General features: G+C 37.2%; 1 protein-coding gene across 1 annotated transcript in view; it reads right to left on the minus strand.

The window, feature by feature from the left end:
• LOC149561959 (nuclear localized protein) overlaps positions 1-19615 on the minus strand; it is a 100902-nt gene that overhangs the window by 41299 nt on the left and 39988 nt on the right. The window contains exons 2-4 of the mRNA XM_089825485.1: positions 572-642; positions 400-462; positions 202-303 (exon numbers count right to left, since the gene is read on the minus strand). Of these exons, the coding sequence (XP_089681611.1) occupies positions 202-303; positions 400-462; positions 572-642 (236 nt within the window). The remainder of the gene's footprint in view (positions 1-201; positions 304-399; positions 463-571; positions 643-19615) is intronic.

The raw sequence follows: 19615 nt of genomic DNA on the forward strand, positions 1-19615 counted from the left end.
ACACCCTAGCTTAATATGAAGCAAGAAATAACAAAGAATTTGGTATAAGATAAATAGCAAATTCCGCTCTTTTTCTAAGCTACTTTTCATGTAATACATTTGTTTTAATCAGCAAACCCTTGAGTACTCTTTCTGCATCAAACATTAACAATGCATACCATCTATAACAACAATGTTAAGCACAATAAAGATGATAAGCACCTGACGGAGAAGAAGCACTGCGCCAACTGAAATATCCCTGACAAATTGTGATTCTTCCATGACTTTATGATGAATGCTACAACCAATGGTTCCTGTAGGATCCTATAAAAGGAAAAAAAAAAAAAGCATCTTAATTTAACAAATAAATTCATTATTTGATCCATATAAGACCTTCACTTATCAAAAGAAGCATTTTACCTTCAGTGTGACAAACACGCTACGTAACTTGTTTGGCATGCATGTCTTGATAATTCCTAAAACCTGCATACCACAAATACACAAGAACTAAGCTTGAGATAATTCTAGGAGTTGAACCAGTCTATTTTGGAATACATTCAACAATAACTTAGAGTTTTCAGCCTGAGCATACCTGAGGAATTCTATCTATATTTCCACGTTTTTTAATGAAATCTATTGTTGAATTTGAAGATAAATTCCCCTCTAACAAGGCAAAAAGAAGAACTAGTTAGCAAGCGATCACCAGTGACACCTTATGACAAAATTGTTAAGATTTGTGATGCACAAATATGAGACAGCATTCCAATAATCCAAGAGACTGCTAATTAAACCTGCTGCTATTTCAGTTGTTTTCCCCAAATATAATATTCAGTTGGCAAAAAATCCTGCAATGGATTGAAATGAAAATAAATCTAGAAATGTGAGGTGTTAAGAGAAGAAAATGATTTCAATTAAGAGAACGAAAGGGATCAAAACGGCCCAAATAGGTATCATTCTAAAGTTGGATAAATTAGGGAACAATAGGCATGTTCATTTATTCAGCCATAAAATATTGCAACAGCAGTATTTGTGACAAAATAGTGCTTTATACTTAAAATACAAGATGCAAATATGATTTACCTTAGGAGATTCTACTTATACATACGGGAAAAAAATATTAAATTAGTCAAATAAAGAATTAGACATTTTGATCAAATATTAATAGCATGTGAATTAGGAAAAGAAAAAAGAAAAGCGACTTGATACTTTTGGTTTATTCTATTGTACCCTAAATTTCCGTGACCAAGGGGAAAAGTTTCCAGGACGTGTTTTTTGGTTGAAGCATAGTGAGTGTGCGTGTGTGTGCATGTGCGTGGGTCTGCGACTGTACATGCTTGTGCATGTGTATGCAGGTGGGCCTATGTGTGTGCATGTGTGCGTGTGTGCATGTGTGCGTGTGTGCATGTGGTTGTGTGTGCATGTGTGTGTATGCGAGCAATGTGCGCGTCTGGCGTGCATGTACAGTGTGCGTGTGTGGTTGCGCATGCGTGTGTGTGGGTGTGGGTGTGGGTGTGGGTGTGGGTGTGGGTGTGCGCACGCATGCAGTTGCATGTGCATGTGTGTGCATGTGTGTGTGTCTCTCTGTGTGATTTTCATATATATTCATTAATTTCAGAATTGCATAACATTGTAACATTCATTAGCAACACAATTATTAATTATCAATGTCATTCATCAAATCGAATCATCGTAGAATAGGAACATATGATGAGATTGACATCAAATGAATCAAATAAGAGTTCAAACTTAATTTTCATACATTCATAGATATCTCAATGAAACAATGAAAAGAATCATAGATTCGTATCAAAATGCGCAAAGGTAGCAAGTTTCAACAAAATAAAAAGTTAAAGTATCATATCGTATATCAAGATTCAATTATCATGGTATTAATGTATCAAATAATGTCAAAAGACTCAAAGTCAAAATGACAACAAATATAGTACGATGGATGCCCCTAATATTGATACATATCAATGTCACTATCACAGTCAAACTAAGACTCGAAGGCTGCATCATCCAACGAAATGTCAAGCAATCACAGTTGTGTGTTGGGATCAATATCTCACTGTAAAGTTGGGGTTTGTCAGTACTTTGGTGTCTTACGATCCACAAGTCACAGAGCACTAAGCACAGTCACTAACTCCACTCATTTACAAGTTATCCTCTTTTAGGAGTGGATAAAGCTATATATAGAACAAGTCGTCTCTACAACAAAGAGAAGACGAATTGCAAGTATCTTTAACTGTGGTGCAACTGTCGCATGTCATTGCCACCATTGAACGGGGTTTTTTTTGTGCCATTACTGCTCTATCCATCTTAACCTCTAGTGTGCTAAATTTTGGACTATGAAGGTTTGTAAAGGCAACCCATGCTCACAAAGTGTACCAAATTCCTAAGATGAATACATCTTTTGAAGGGCCTTCATAATCCCACATCTCACCTCATCAATCTCTCTAGGAGCAAACCTTCCAACCCAAAGTTCATTATATTTTGGATTTAGCACATAAGCTGCCATGTGAAGTGGAGTATCTACAACATTCCACCTTTGCATGAAAATTGGCTTAATATGCTCCTCATCTAAAGGCCAAATCATTATCATCAGCCAAAATTATTTGCTACATCTTCTCAAGCATGTTTTCCATAGTCTCATATATCTCTCTGAGGTTAGGAGTATTTGTATCAGTGCATCTTATGACATCTACAACAAGAGAGATGATGAAGCAAACTGTTATTGAACAGATTGTCCTTTCAACGATTTTAATAAATTTACTCTATGCCCAAGGTTCAGAAATTACAAAATGTCCACAACAGTTGAGAAAATCTCATATTATTTGACTCTCTCTGAATTTCTTACAAGTACAGCTCCCTTATTAGGTTTGCAATTAATTCAAATTATCTTTTGCACTTTTACTTGAAAGCGCGTAAGGATCTCTCTACTACTCTTAGGTAGTGAGGTAAAAATCAATTCAAAAATCTCAAAGAAACATCCATTTGAATATACTTATATAGAAAATCTACTTTAGAAGAATGAATAACACCATAAACCGATATCAATCATTCAAACACCTTAATTGAAAAGAACTTACAATAAGAACAGCAATCAAATATCTCAAACCAATAAACTAGAGTTCACAAAGTAACAATAGTCTATACACTTTGAACACCAAGTTTCCAAGCTGAATTCAAGATGATATATATATATATATATATACGTTAAACCTTCTGCATGCACATAGTCATTCAAAAGCAAAACATCCATATACTATCCTTTGATTACTTTATGAAAGTATCTACCTATCAGAGTTTCTAGCTATCTATTTTCTAACTATCTATTGCTAACCTTAAACCAGTTCAATGCCCCAGCATTTATAGTTTTTCCATACAAATCCGAAAGGCCTCCATCAAAACCCAATCGTTTCGGTTAAAACAAGAAACAATAACAAAACAAGAAAACTATTTAAAAACAAGCGCCAAAAAGTAACTGAAAGCAACGGTTCAATTCAAGCGTCGCCGCAAGTTTTCTCCTCCTCGCCAACAGTCTAACGTATCAGCTTCCAGCTTCGGAAAGTATTCATAACCTCATGCATCGCGTGGGAGTGTGGATTCTTCAAGCTTAGCAATCGGGGCTCTACACGCGTCCTTCTGCCATTTGAATTCCTTTATCTTTAAACTCTAACGCGGCATCAGGTTCTTGTTGAGACACAACATCGATTCAATACTTGCCAACGCAATGAAATCGTTGGCACTTGGCAATTCACCATCCCTGATTTGTTCCACAGCTTCATTGAAGCTCTTCGTTAGTGTCTCGGCATCCATGCTCTCGTCGTCGAACTATAGGATTAACTACCTTCATATCCTTGAGGAGTTCTTTGTGCATTTCAATAATTTTATTTTCTATGCCCTGCACTTCTTTAATCGTTTCCTTGTAAACAGACTCCTTCAAGCCCATGTTGTTCTTCATAATGAACAACATGCAAGGATCCACATTTTTCATTAGGTTCTCATTCAAAAACTTGATGACCCCGAACCTCTCAACTTCAACCACTTGAAAAACAACTGCTTGACATCGACCTAGCTTTGTCTCCCAAACTGGAACTAAGTTTGGATTTCTCCCAGCAATGATTCTCCCTCAGCATAAACATTAACAAATTCTGAAATAAATTTATTACCTTCTTTCATGATAGTGTCCACCCAGTCCTTTACGACATCAGCTAACAGCCTACCTTTTTGCATTTGCTTCATTAATTGTTGACTTCCTACAGAATTAGGATCAAAGGGTTGTGGGGCTTGAACAATTGGCAATGCACCAAGGTTCATCAAAGAATCGATATATGCAGCCATTGTCGTTACCATGCCTTTTAGCTCCTTTTTCTCTTTGCTATCCTTTTCGGATTGTGTCAACATATGATCAGCAGAGAATTTAAAGAAATGGTTACCGATGCTTCTATTAATAGTTCCCAATTCAACCAAGGAAACCTTGAAGCCTTTGTCATCAATATCCCCTGACTCCTTTTTCTGCTTGTAGGTAGCTATCTCAGCAATGATCTTTCCAGTTACCAGGTCCTTGGTGAGGTGAGCGTCTGTTTTCAGCTTCTTTACCTTCAAACCTCTAGCTGCATATTTAAGGACGATGTCTTTCACTGGTGTGGACACTGGTTGCAAATTCCTTTTCTTGCTGATTGTGTTAGATAGCCAAGAAGGAATAGCAGGGCTCACGAACATTGCCTGGGCATCTCTAGTAGGAGTTAGGAATCTAGGCTGATCTAACTTAGGAGCTTTGATGAAATAAACATCACCATCCGCACCATCTAAGGAATTGAGGCCATCATTTGAATTCTTCCCTTGAGTCGACATTCTCTTCTTCTGAACTTTATGTTGCTTCAGGGCTTCAAATTTAGATTGAGATCTAGTCCTTGGAGCCGTAGTTTGCAAATGAAGGGGCGTCTTCTTCTGTTTATCCTGAGCCAATATACTACCTGCAACAAGAGAAAGTGGGACATCAGATGGGGATGGTTTGGAAAATGAAACCACCCCTAAAGAGGGTTCATTGATAATTCCTTTGCTCTTTTTCTTTAACCAATCATCTGTGAAGGTAAGTATAAATCTAGCCCTTAGATTGATGTCATCTTCCTCATCTTTATTCTAGTCAACTGTCAAAGACTCCAATTCACTAGGTTCTTCCCAGCCAGGTTTAATTATACTTGAGCCATCTTCAACCACTCCCTCCGTTTTGAACTTCAATCTAAAGGAATTGATTTGCTGCAAAGTCAGCCTTGAATGATCTTTTCTCAAAACTTCTCCTTCATCCTTACAATCTTGCCATAGGTCTTCCAACTGTGGAGTTGCCGGCGGGTGAACTTCAAGGCTGAGAATCTGGACTGCATACCCTTTACCGTCAAAGTTCCTTCTACTATGGTAAGACTTCCAATAATAGAAGCACTGATCATGCTACTACAAACCAAGGAACCTAGCTTGATAGGAAAAGTTGTTTCCCAATCCTCTTGCGGTAAATTATCTTTTATAACAGAGAAAAGTTGCCTACATATCTCGGCCAATTCTAAACAGTCCAAAGCATACCGTGGCAACTTTGTAGATTCTTCTTAGAATCCGCCTACCCTCAAGTAAGTGAACCTAGGGAACTGTATGAAGTGACTTCCATATTGCTGAATTAATCTTTGGGCTTCAGGAGATAACCAAGGCATCGGTACTCCTTTCAGAGACAAGGCATCGGTACTCCTTTCAGAGACATATAAACATTCTCCATTAACAAGTCGTGAACTTTCCTGAAATCTTCCAAGACTCTATTGTAATGTCCCCCACTTAGCCAGTCTGGATATATGTTGTCATTAGCCCGTTCTTTTCATGGTCCCGAGGGCTAACCAGGACTTCAAAAGGGATCCTGAGGTTATTTGGCCCAGTCAAATCTAATTACAGGCCAAATGGAGTTCGTTTGTTGGGTTTTGGGGAGGACTTACTATTTTTAGTAAGCCAACAAGGGATGTAGTGCCTTCATTTTTCGGTGGCAAGATGAGATGCATTTTGTCAAGCTCTTTCCGATGAGCTATTATATGTGGGGATTCCAAGTTTATTTGGTATATTATTTTAATGTTTGAAGTTATAACGATAAAGTGACTATTAAAATTAAATATTATAATGTTTCATAAAGCCACTTTATAAAAAATCAAGTCCCCCCTTTTAAAATACATACATGGGCATTCGTAAAAGGGAAAAAGTAACATTAAAACTCATGTATTATCCCACATTGGCAAGAGGGAAGCATAGAACTAGTGAGGAAGGGTCACAAGAAAGAGGATAGCTCTCATTTGGGCATGCTAAATATTATTTGAAATTGGAAGTAATTGTGGAGATTATTTCTTCGAGCCTAGAGGACGGAAACCCTCTACGCTTTCAATCTTGACGCCATTGAAAGATATGGTCTTGAGATTCAACATTGTAACAGCAAGTTCCTGTAGCGCAGTACTGTAGCAAACTGAATCACTATAGCACGGTACTGTAGCAGCGAGTTACTGTAGCAGTCTGAATCACTGTAGCGCAGTACTGTAGCAGCGAGTTACTGTAGCAGTCCGGATCACTGTAGCTGCGAGTTACTGTACCAATTTCAGAACTATTAACACTGCAGTAGCTGCAATGGGTATGGACCATCATTGAACCCTATAGTTGATATAATGTGTTGAGTTTAATGAAAAGATATGATTGTTATGGTAGTTGTAATTTTCTGACAATCTGAAACAAGAAATAAATGAATGGTCATTGTTATTAGTTGCATATGGTTCTATGTTGCCTCCTGTTTGCATCTCATATGAAACACAAACAATCTTGAGAAACCATGAATCAAAATCAAGCTGAAAACCATAAGAAATTTAGTTGCAAGCCAATTGTTTGACAAAATTACAGGAAGAAATAGACATTAAAATAACAGAACAAGGCAAACTATTACATCTATCGTTCTGTAGCAGAGGGCAATACTGAAAAACTATTATTTCTTCATTCCATACTCCATGAGGAAGAGGGGTAAGATCACAAGTGTAGGCAATGCAGTAAGTTAAATAGGAAGCCATATAAAAATCCTCCTGGAATTCTTTAGCACGTTTGAGTTGAGACCTCAATGAACTGGCAATAATCTCTGCCCAATCCATCCATTGTTCACCCTTCAAGATAATTTCTATGTACCTATACATCCATTCTTCAAAAAGAAACACATCGGCTGAACCTTGGACCCTATGCAACAACACCACTAGGTCATGAATATGGGGCTTTAGGTGGTCCTTAGTGATGACCTTGGGTAGCCTAGAACCTCCGCCATACATGGTCTCAGTCCATTTCCTAGCTAGGGTATTGCGGAATTGATTTGGGGTTTCTTCATATTTGGCTTGGGCTTGAACAGGGGAAAATGCACCAAAGGTATCTCTTGCAAACATAGTACAGAGGCAATAGTATCTCTTGAAATTGAGAGTATTATGTTGCCATCTTTACTTACAATACTCTTGCTTTTAACATCGTAGTGATCAATACAAACTTGAAGAAGTTCAGGACTCACAAAGGTTGGGGGAAAAGCAGCAGCCTCAATTAACCCACTAGTTAGGACTTCCATACACCCATTCACCTCATTAGCATATTCAAGAAAATTTGCCTGTAAATTCTCCAACTTCACCCCTTGCAAATTCGTATCACAAATGACTGGTTTTCTACATTCTAAGGTTGCGACATTACCGAAGAAATGCAATACAGACCTCATTCTTAATCAAACAACAAGACTTCAAACAAATTTGCTGGAAAATAAAAAGATTTGTTGAACAAGACAAGAATTGCTAAGTTCTCACCTGTATTTTGTTGAAAAATCAACAATTTTCGTTGTCTCCCTTAACAACTTCTTCTCCACACTTTCAGTTCTTCACATGACAAACAAAAAAAGAAAGCCGAGCAAGTTTTAAAGGGAAAGTACTTACGTGCGGAAGTACAAGCTTATTATAAGGCATTAATGACACATCACTCCTTGTTAACGTTCGCATGTTCGAAAGCCTTGTTGCATAAACTTTCCATTTAATGATTTCCTTTTCGGATGTATTGGTAATGATTAATTTTAATGCGACATCCAATCCCTTTTCCGGCTGAAGATTTCCCACTTTCCCCATAATGATGACTTTCCACATTGGGAATAGAAATGTCCTTGCAGGATGACGGCGCGTCATACACTAGAATTTAATATTGCCAAAACACCTCAGTCATTGAACAACTTTGAACTACTTCGAACCGAGGTTCGACGTGGTTCAAAGCAATTCAAAAGAAAATTCTACCAAGTTGACACATATCACCTACCAGAAAACCATTAGTACAAAACCTTTGGTTGAACTGCTTTGAACTAGGTTCAAAGTGGTTCGAGGGAAGAGATATCGATCGAGGTCAAAAGGGACTTCAAATAATCAGTTCAGAAGAAGGTTAATACGCAAAGCAACAAGGGAAAGACTTTAACAAAGGGATAGGCAAAAGTTGAAGGAAAGAGCTTTGAAAAATGGCGTCTCAAAACACTACTAACAAGGGCTCTGACTAGGGATTGTGTACGCGAAGTACACAGAGAACTCAAAAAACTAGAAGCACAGACAAACCTAAACTAACACAAAGGGAAACAACGGGAAAGGAAAACAAAAAAAACGAAACAAAAAGCTATGTAGATGAAAGAGGACTTTAAAACTCAGAACTTGATTAAATTCAAGTCCTGCCCGTTATAAGTAAAGGGCAGAACTATTCCATCCAGGTACTTCAAACGAAAAAGTATTGGGGCCAACAACTTCTGAAATAACAAATGGACCTTTACAAAGAGTCGAATTTCCCATGTGCACCCTTGGGTTCTCTCCTTTTATCCCAGAGAAGTACATCATCATTTTTGAGGAAACCACATGGTCTAGGTTTCCTATCAAAGATCTGCTTTACCCTCATCTGATGCTTGGTAATATGATCAACCAATTTGTTCTTTTCCTATTCCAACTTGTGCAAGTACATTATTCTTTTCTCCAGTGTATCCTTAAAGAACTGATCCTCAACAACAGTTTGCAATTTAGCAGCATACAGCTCTAGAGGTAGTGATACTTGAGCTCCAATCCCATACACCAATTCAAACGGAGCCATACCAATAGCTCTTTTTGGGGTAATCCTGTCAGCCCATAATGCTTCATAAAGCTTCTTATGCCAATCTCGAGGATTGTCAGATACCAATTTTTTGGTTATAGCTATCAAGTTCTTATTGTTGGACTCTGCCTGTCCATTCCCTTGTGGGAAATAGTCTGAAGAATGGGCTAATAATATGCCATGTTCATATCAAAACAAGGAGATCTCTTCAGATGAAAAGTAGATTGCATTGTCTGAAACTATCTTTTGAGGAACCCCAAATCTGACAAAAGTATATTCCATCAAGAAATCACATACTACCTAGGAGTTGGCCTTTTTAGTTGGAATAGCCTCCGCCCATTTAGTGAAATAATCTGTTGTTGTTAATATGTATGTATGTCCAGCACTTGATGGAGGATTTAAAGGTCCAACACAATCGATACCCCATTGCTGAAAGGGCTCATCAATAACAACCGGCCTAAGAGGTAGTGCTGCTAGTTGAGGACGACCAATAAAAAGCTGACATTTCTCACACAATTTATAAGCATCCTTGAACATACCTAGCCAATAGAAGCAATTCTTGAGGATTTTGAAAGCAGTCACTATGGATGAGAAGTGTCCTCCACAAGCCTCTGAATGATATGCCATTAACAATTTTTCTTGTTGCTCTACATTCACTCACCTTAAAAAGGTTCCATCAATTCCTCTCTTATATAGAACACCATTTGAAATGACATACTTAGCAGCCTTTAACCTTAGGTTTTGCCTTTCCTTATAGCTCATGTTCGAGGGACATTCACCATATGTTAGAAAATATGCAATATTTGAGAACCAGGGGTCCGTAAGGCCAACAAACAAAATAGCAAGTTTCTCCTCGGCTTCATCAAGGAATGTATCCTTGTTTTCAACCATTAATTTACATAAGCCACGCACTCTCACCAAAGAAGTAGGCCTAATAGTTAAGTCATACTCTTGAACTTTAGTTACCCATACGGCCCTTTTATTCATCCCTACTTCTTGCTATGTTAGTATACTCTTAACTGTTGTTTCTGGCACATACACAATTGAATGAGAATGCAAGATACAATACCTGAATTGTTTCAATGCCTTAACCACAGCAAATGCGTGTTTTTCTGCTTAAGTATAGGTCAACTCATGCTTCTTTCATGGAACACTCATAAAGGCGATTGGAACCTCATTACCCTCATTATCTTGTTGAGTTAAAATACTGGACAAGGAATATTCAGAAGCATAACAATAAATAATGAAGTCTTTTTCAAAATTTGGGCTTACCAGCATTGGGGCATTTGCAATAGTTGTTTTAATATCCTCAAAAGCCTTCTTACCTTCCTCTTTCCATCTAAAAGGATGTTTTCCACTCATCATATTCAACATGTATCTCACCTTCTCAGAAAATTCAAGAACAAAACTTCATAAGAAATTGATTTGACCGAAGGACTTCAAATCACTTCTATTGGTGGGCAAAGCCAGCTTCTGTATTGATTTCACCCTCTTTGGATCAATTTTTATACCATCTTTAGAGACGATATGCCCTAGCAATTTACCTTCTTCCACAAAGAACACAAACTTCTTAGGATTCAAGAATATACCATGTTGTCTACATCTATTTAGCACCTTTTCTAAGTCCCTTTAATGATGTTTTCTTCTCCTAGAGTAAACAGTCAAATCATCAAGATATATCACAATTATCCTGTCTCTCAAATCCTTGAAGGATGAGTTCATTGCTCTTTGAAAGGTTGCTCCTGCATTAATCAAACCGAATGGCATCCGGCTATAAGCAAATGTGCCCCAAGGAGTAATAAAGGTTGTTTTATGCTGGTCTTCTGGTGTAACACTGATTTGGTTGTACCCCGAATAGCCATCAAGCATTGACATGACCTCTGATCCAGCAACCGTCTGCAAAATATGATCCATAGTGGGGAGTGCATAGTTGTCTTTGAGGCTCGCTTGGTTCAGATTTTTGAAGTCCACGCAAATCCTTATTTCACCGTTTTTCTTTCTCACAGGGACAATATTCGCTATCCACGTTGAATGATGAATTGGGTATATTATGCGAGCCTTTGACATTTTCTCCACTTCTCTAAAAATGGCTTCAGATACTTTAGGATTATAATTCCTGAGCTTTTGCCTGAAAGTGGTCGCCTCTAGTTTCAAAGGTATATAATGGACAAACTCCCCATTTCTAAAAAAATTTAAGTCTTCATACCCCCAGGCAAAAATATCTTGATACTGAGTAAGAAGCTTAGTCAGCCTATCTTTGTCCCTCTCTGAACAGGTCTTACCAATAGAAATCCATCTAGGATCTTCCTCGGTTCCAATATTAACTTTATCATGTTCTCCAGCATTTTTATCAGAGTCAACATCCCTTTTTAAGGCGCTATCATCCTTCCTTCCGAACAGGTGTTCTAGAGAGATAAATCCCTTGGGAATCCTATTACCCTTGAGTTGAATGATTTCTCCAAATTCAGTTGATTCCTCTCCAATTAATTTACACTCATAATCAGATCCTTCAAAGAAGATATCAGCAAAATTACCAGCACATTCAAGGAACTCTCTCAATTGAATATCATCATCAAAAACCTACCAATGATTAACATTGTCTGGAACCCTAGGCCTATAGATCATCTCAATCCTGTCAATATCATTCTTAAATTATGGATGTGGTAACAACAGTGATGCTGAAACAGCTAAAGAGTCAACTTTAGTGTTTTGGGTACAAGGTATGAATTCAATAGAAAAAGCTTCAAAGGACTCAATTTCATCCCAAACCAAGTTTCTATCATGCTTCAGTCTATCATTTTTAACATAAAATTGATTTCTTACCTGCTTCACAATAAGTTCAGTATCACCCTTCACTTTTAACTGTTTCACTCCTTTTGCTTTGGCTTCTTGCAGACCTAGAAGCAGCACTTCGTATTCCGCAGTGTTATTGGTATTATGGAAGTCCAATTTGAAAGAGAAAGGGAAAATATCCCCTATGGGTGAAATGAGAACAACACCCGCGCCTAAACCTGCATTTGAACAACTTCCATCGAATTCTAGAGTCCACAAGGCTTCTTCAGAACTTACTATCTCTTCTTCTTTGCATGGTTCTTCAGGTAGAATAATATAATTTCCAAATTGATATTCCTCATACAATATTTGTGCTTTGGGATTATCTGAAGGTACTACTATATACTTATTCTTTGGCTCGGGCTCCAGCTTTATTTTCTTCTTTCCTATTGGAATATAGGCTTCCAACCAATCCATTTTAATTTCCCCACCCATATCCTTACAGAAGGTTCTGCTGAGCAATATTCCATAGCTGGCTGGTATATCAACTACAAGAATAGTGAGTTTCACTCTTTCTTCTGGGCAAGCATAGAGAACAGCCTATACATCCTTTACCTAACCGACTAGGGACACTTGTTTTCCATCCCTAGAATAGCAACACCCGAAAGATTTTGTGAGCTCCAGACCGAGAGCCTTTGCAACAGGTTGGGGCATAATATTATTCGATGCTCCAGAATCAATAATGCAATTACTAAGCTTTTGGCCATTTAATAGCAATGATATATAAAACAGATTGGGCTTTTTCTCTTTCGTTTCCTTGTGAACAGAGTTAGCAACTGCCTCGTGGTAAGAGGCATTGTTAGTGCACCTTTCAGACACAAAAACAGGTTCATTAACAGCCTTTGAGTTCTCAGAAACATCAACAAAATGTGCATTAGTGGTAGAACCTCCCTTTACATATTGAACTAACTTGTCCAACTCTTTAGGATTAAGTTTTAAATACTTAGCTGGAGAAATGGATATGGAAGAGGATTTGCAAAATTCAACAATATCAAAAGCTAAAGTACTAGTCGTTGTTTATGTTCTGGACAAGATTCTTGGTTATATAGTTTTTGCTGAATCAGCATGTATATGTTCCTTACCTTTAGAACTTGACACATTTGGGTTGGTTCCTGGGTAAGAATTTTGATTTCTTTGCCCTCTAGTCATCACCGTGCAAGCAAGATCTTGAATTGTCATAAAAAACGTTACTCCCCCTTTCTGAATCAGATTCATACTTAAGAAAATAGGCACCCGAATTTTCATTTTCTACATTCTGATTTTCAGATATTTGCTCTACTGCAAGAGCATTCTTTACTAATTGAACACAATTGAGCCAATCAGGACATTCTCATTCATCATGGTTTGAACTCATATGAAAAGAACACATTGCTTCCTTAGGAGCTTCTTCAATTTGTAGTCTCATTTGAGGAGCAGTCAACAGGGGAGTTTTACCAAAATTTTGAGGTCGTTGCTATATATGAATGTCCTGATAAGGAGTTTGGTAAGGGCCATGCATTTTGTTTTGTTGTCTCTTCATCATCGCTACATCATTCATCAATTTCTATAGAACAAGATCAGTAGAATTAGAGGACGAAATTGTTCCTGGGGTTTGAACTTCTCATTTCCACTTACCAACATTGATAAATGCATCCTCTAATTGAATGGCCAGTCTCTGGGTGACAACTAAATCAGCACATGCATCCTTTATGAGATGAAAGCTTATGTCTAGATGAACAGCATTTATAAAGAATGAATTCTAGTTGTCTGCATTAGGTCTAGATGTAGCGGGGATTCTTTAAATCAATCTATTGAACTTGGCAACAAACTCCCTCATAGGTTCATGCATCGCTTTTTTCATCTGACTAAGTTGGAAAAATAGAGAGCTTTCGTTTTCAGGAGCCTTGAATTTATCTTCAAAAGCATTTTTCATATCATCCCAACAGGTGATGGAATGATGAGGTAGGTGGTTAAACCAATCTGCAACGGCATCAGTCAATGTCCACACAAACAATCTTACAACAACTTCTTGTGTGGGGACACTTATAACAGCACAAGCAGAATGAAAGGCACTTAAGTGATCATCCGTTGAAATCTTACCATCTCCACTAAACTTGGGTAAAATTTCAGTGGCTCCTTTGGGTAATGGTGTAGGATTTACACCCAAATTTAATGGTCCTATGTTTTGCCCCCATGGTTGGTTTACAACAATGTTTGGTAGTACAACTTGCAAAGGTTGGACGGTTATAAAAGCAAGGACGAGAGTATTCAATGTAAGCAAAGATTGCACTAATGGTGAAAGAGGAGATTGCTTCAATGGTGAACTGGGTCTACTTTGGGATTTGATACTCTTCCTTTTAGGGTTGTTAAAGTCTGGTAAGAGCTTTAGATTCTTCAATGGCTCAAAATTCTCATCAAGAATCCCCTTTTCCCTTTCCCCTCTTGTGTCTCTATGAGTAGCCAGCTCTACCTCCTAGTTCTAGGTTCAAGGTCTTGCAGGTGCTTGAGCAAGTCTATTCACAACTGCTTCCTCTTGAACTTCTGGTATCCCTCTCAACAACTCAGCCCTTTCTTCTTCTCTTTCCAAAACACCCAATACTTGTTGATATTGTTGGTTACTTCTGCGCAACGCCCAAGCAATTGAAACCAACTCTGAGATTATGTCTTCTTGAGTATCTTCAAATCAGAGATTAGATTGTAGTACAGAGAAGACCTCGTTATGTGGAAGAACAATTTTTATACATTGTTTTTTAAAATTTAGGTTCTTTTTCAAAGGGAATCTCCCTAGTAGAGTCGTCAAAAATCTGTTAGTGAATAGATTGTCCTCCAAGAAAATACATGCAAATATAACCCTGAACGCCCCAATGAGAGGATTGATCAGCACCAACAGTTGGACAGGTTATCATTCGATTGATAACCTTCCTCTGAATTTTTATCGGGTACAACTCCCCGTGCAAGATATACAACGAATTGATTGTGTATGCTTTTAACTAGAAAGCACAAAAAGATTTCAAACATCTACTTGTAAACACAAAGCAGATGCGAAAAAACTAAACAACTACAAGAAAATAAATGGTAAATGACACAAATTCCATTCACCCCAACATGCTATAAAGGACAAAATCAAGAAATGCATTTTCCATCTTCTTGAGAAAGTGCAGAAACAAAGCTATGAAGATGTATTGCAATCTAAATGTATACAAGAAACAATGATAGTAAAAGCACATTTAGAGAAAACTAAAGTGACACAAAGATCACAATTAGTGGAAAGAGGATCACTCAAACTCAAAGTTTTGATATACAATCAATTTTCAAGTCTCCCTTCCCTAAAGCATAAAAAATGCAAAAACCTTATTACGCATCTGCAATTACAATCACCATTAAAGAAAGTTGTAACAAATCAAAATTCTCCTATTGCTGACACACAGTTCAGAACAGGAAAATGGAAACTTGCTCTGCCCCCTATAACCTTCACAAGAAAATGGCATAACTCTGAAAACTTCTCCCTTGCTGTAGCCCACAGTCTGCAGCCTCCGAGAGAAAAGATGGAACCCTTTTTACATTGCTGCATTCCCAATATAAAGAATTTCAAAACTGTTATATCGCTATCATAACCGATTCTTGAAAAGTATCCCCTTATCAGCTTTAATGTTTTACAAACATTAGAAATATGAATAGATTAATAATCATATTTCATATTAAAATATGCACCCATATACTCTTCCACAAGTGACATAACGGATCTTTTTTTTCATCTCACAACCATTTAAAGTATGCTGACAGGTGGCATTTTCTGGTTACAGAGTGTTGATCCAATAGTGTTACACTCAAAAACCTGTAACTTTTGATCCGTAGATAATCAAGAAAAACCGCTTGGAGAGGTTTTATAGAATTATTTTCCTGTCATCTGCATTTGTGAAATTGTTGATCTGATAGAGGTGCAAATAGAAACCCGTAACTTTTGATCCATAATGAATCTCATAAAAAAAATTGTAGAAGATTTAGATAATTAGGTTTTCCAACAAATATCTTAAATGCAGCCTCATCCAATGGTCGGATTGAGAGATATGACCTCCAAAATATGACTGTTTTTCTGTCATCTGCAATTTATGACTGTTATTGCTGATCCGACAGTGGTGCACTCAAGAACCTGTAACTTTTGATCCATAATTAATCTGACAAAACGCTTTGGAGAAGATTTAGAGAACTAGGTTTGGCCATACACATCCAAAATTTAGCCTGATCCAATGGTCGGATTGAGAGATATGACCCCCAAAATATGATTGTTTTTCTGTCATCAGAGAATCCGTGCTTGCGGGTTTTATTCTTGCATGTGTACTTATGTGCCTCCACCCAAGACCATGTTTGAGTGAGTGCTGACAACTTTCATGCCATGTATTCTGCTAAGGGAGCTGAGCTCATGCACTTAACACTTGACTTCATGGTTTCCTTTTCACCATATCTATTTCCTTCCATTGTGAGCTTGATTAAAATATTTGTTTCTCACATTCAATGAAAGGGATGTTCAGGCTGAGGATGATGAATCACTATGCCTAAACACCAAAATCATATGCCTTTTCAAGATGAAACACAGTATTTCACTCCACGTGCATGGATTCAAGATTATGGGTCATGAAAACCTGATAGGGTAAACTAAATATGCAAGTCTTTAATCTGTTGAGGTAGAGTAAGAGTAACCTTGACTCTTAAACTCAATTTTAATTATGCAATTTGAATTGTGAACCCGGACTTCTAATTAATCATTTGTGCTTGACCTTGAAACAAAAATCTATGGAGCTTGATCCTCTGATTTTGAACCTTCAAACCAATGAAATCTGAATTTCAAACTTTGGACGCCAAATTTTGGAAACTAAATCTGCATTTCAAAATTGCATTCTGAACTTTCCTAAACTAACAAATCTGCACTTTGAACCCTGAGTTTGAACTTTGCTTGTATTGAACCCACAGGATGAGCGATTTGAACCACTGAACCACTTTGAACTACTTTGACCTAAGGTTCAAACTGGTTCGAAAACTAAATTTTAAATTTTAAATTCTAGGTCCATATGTGTACCAACACAAACATATCTGCAATAAGAATAAAAACAAAGTGTCAAAATCTCAAAAAAAAAATTGAATGACTGAAATTTAGAAATTTTTAGATTAAACTCAAAAATCTAAAAATTGAAAGAAATTTAAGATTTTTAGATGAAAATGAGAATCAACAATGTATTGTCATCAAGGATCCTTTGGTTGATGGTTTTTCCTTCAAAATTGATTGCATTAAGCCATCTATTCCACTATGAATTCACTACCATCATTTGTAGAGCATCACGCACTGCCAACATCATCTCTAGCAAAATGTAGTAGTTGGCATACCTGGTATCTATAGGTTTGAGAAATTCCTTCTTCGAAAACCTTTTGAAGCGAGAAAGGTGTGGTGATTGCAAATGAACATCCGAATATCTCTACCTTGTGTCACCACTTCTTTTGGCCAAAACAATTTCTCCATGTCCTTTAATGCACTATTCAAAGCATGAAGACAACATAGAGTCCAAAAGATGTGCTTGTAAGCACCCTCCACCATCATACAGCCAATTTGCACACATGTTAAATCAATGATCACCTAAACCACATTTGAAGGACCAACCTCCTCTATGGCCTTTGTTACAATACCATACTGAAAATCTGCATCCTTGTATTTCCAAAACCAATCAACAGCTCCAAGAAAATAAGAGTCAACTATACATGACATGATGTTGATGAGTGGCCAATGTGTAATATCAGTCCATCAATTCATCACAATGGAACAGCAACTCTTCATCCAAGTACAATTCATATCCTCTAACACCAAACTCACCTTGGAGTAATTCTTTGTCACGGAGGGTAAATAGTTTATGATCTCCAAGGGATACAAAAGAGGGATCATATTACTACATCTTTGATCATTTTCTTGAAGAATGGAGAACAAACCACATGAAATGCGATGGCATGGGCAAAAAAGAAATCACGAATGGAACACTTAGTCAATTCTCATGCATGTGCAGTGAACAAATTTGCAACTGACCCTGGCTGCCCACTATCACTAGCCTTTCTCTTTCCATTCTCATTTTTTTCTGAGTAATAAAAGGACACGTCCCCTCGAAAATCCCCATGCACCCATGTAGGGTACTTGGCATTCCCAAGCCCCCTCCCGCCGCCGCTGCCTTCACAACATCATCTCACCATCAGGGGTTTCTGCAAGCAAAAGTCGCAGCTACACCACTTGTGATAGAAAGGGGGTTTACTACATGTGCATATTTATGAATGTATGTACATGATTTTGTACTTGTTTTGATATCATCCGACTCATTGCAATCATCTTTATTAATTCTTATACTATTATACATCATTTCATAAGTAGCATTTCAAGTACTATATATAGCACATTACACTGAAAATCAAGCAAACATAAGTGACAAAGGAACAAAACCAATACAATGGTCATATAATTTCATTTCAGACAGAAAGCAGTAAAAACTGGTGAATGGATTGTATTGCTTGTTGATTTTCAGTATTCTTTTGCTTGTATTTTCCATTCGGATGCTTCCATTGTCTTTGTCTTCCGGAGCCAAGTCCACTAGAACAGCACACCCCAAAGTTTATAAAAGTAGAGACAAAAATCATAAATAAATTGAAGAGGGGAGAGCATGCTGCCAATCCTCCTTTTGGTCAGAAAATTTGTTTTGCCTTGATATGGAAATCTTGGCTTCCCACAAGATAATCATAACGAGTTAGAAGGCCTCTCTGAAGAATCTAATACCAGCAATCAGCTCATCCAATATAACACATATCTTCTTGACATAAAATGAGTTGTCCTGCACAGGTACTGAATTGTTAACATTCATAAGTGATGATTATTACATGAATATTGGCAAACAATCATCAAAACTACTTTAAATGAAAAGATTACAAACCCTCTTGTCAACGAAGTACAAAATAGGATGTTCAAATAATGCCAAGAAAAAGAAAGCAAACAGTTGAAAATTCCATTATTTCTTTGAGTGAAAGGATCATACGAAAAAAGCATCAAGCATAAACTCAAGAGGAAACAATGGCACGAGGCTACCTTAAAAAGGGACATAGCTTCGTGGTCAAATAATTATTAAATAAATTCATAATAGGCATCTTGGAATTGTGAAACTTAATATTTTAGAGTCTATTCACAAAAGAATGTAGGTGATAGTAAAAGCATCACTAACTCTACTTTTTCAGTCTTCTACCAAATGAAAAGTACATTATCCTTTGACATATTTCATCTTAGTTTCGATGTGTTCTGCTTCAATTTGTCTCTATCAAGACAACAAAAACAACATACAAGATAAACCCTTTCTTCAAATTAGAAAGAGAAAATCACTAACAACAAAAATCACACTATGTTAATATGTTTAGATGGTATTCACAAAAGAATGCAAGTGGGACTAGAAGGACCACTAACTCTACTTTCTTAGGTCTTCCACCAAATGAAAGATACATTATGCATTGACAAATTTCATCCCACTTTCCCTGTGTTAGTTTCAATGATCTTTCAAGACAACACAAACAACATGCAAGGTAAAACCCTTCTTTAAGTTAGAGAAAATCCCTAATAACAAAAGATAAGCTATGTTCCAAATTATGCATTCTTGACAAGCCAAAA

The sequence above is a fragment of the Cupressus sempervirens genome, chromosome 4 (assembly GCF_028749045.1).
Source record: "Cupressus sempervirens isolate cs-2001-9-10 chromosome 4, ASM2874904v1, whole genome shotgun sequence".
In the NCBI taxonomy this organism is placed as follows: domain Eukaryota; kingdom Viridiplantae; phylum Streptophyta; class Pinopsida; order Cupressales; family Cupressaceae; genus Cupressus; species Cupressus sempervirens.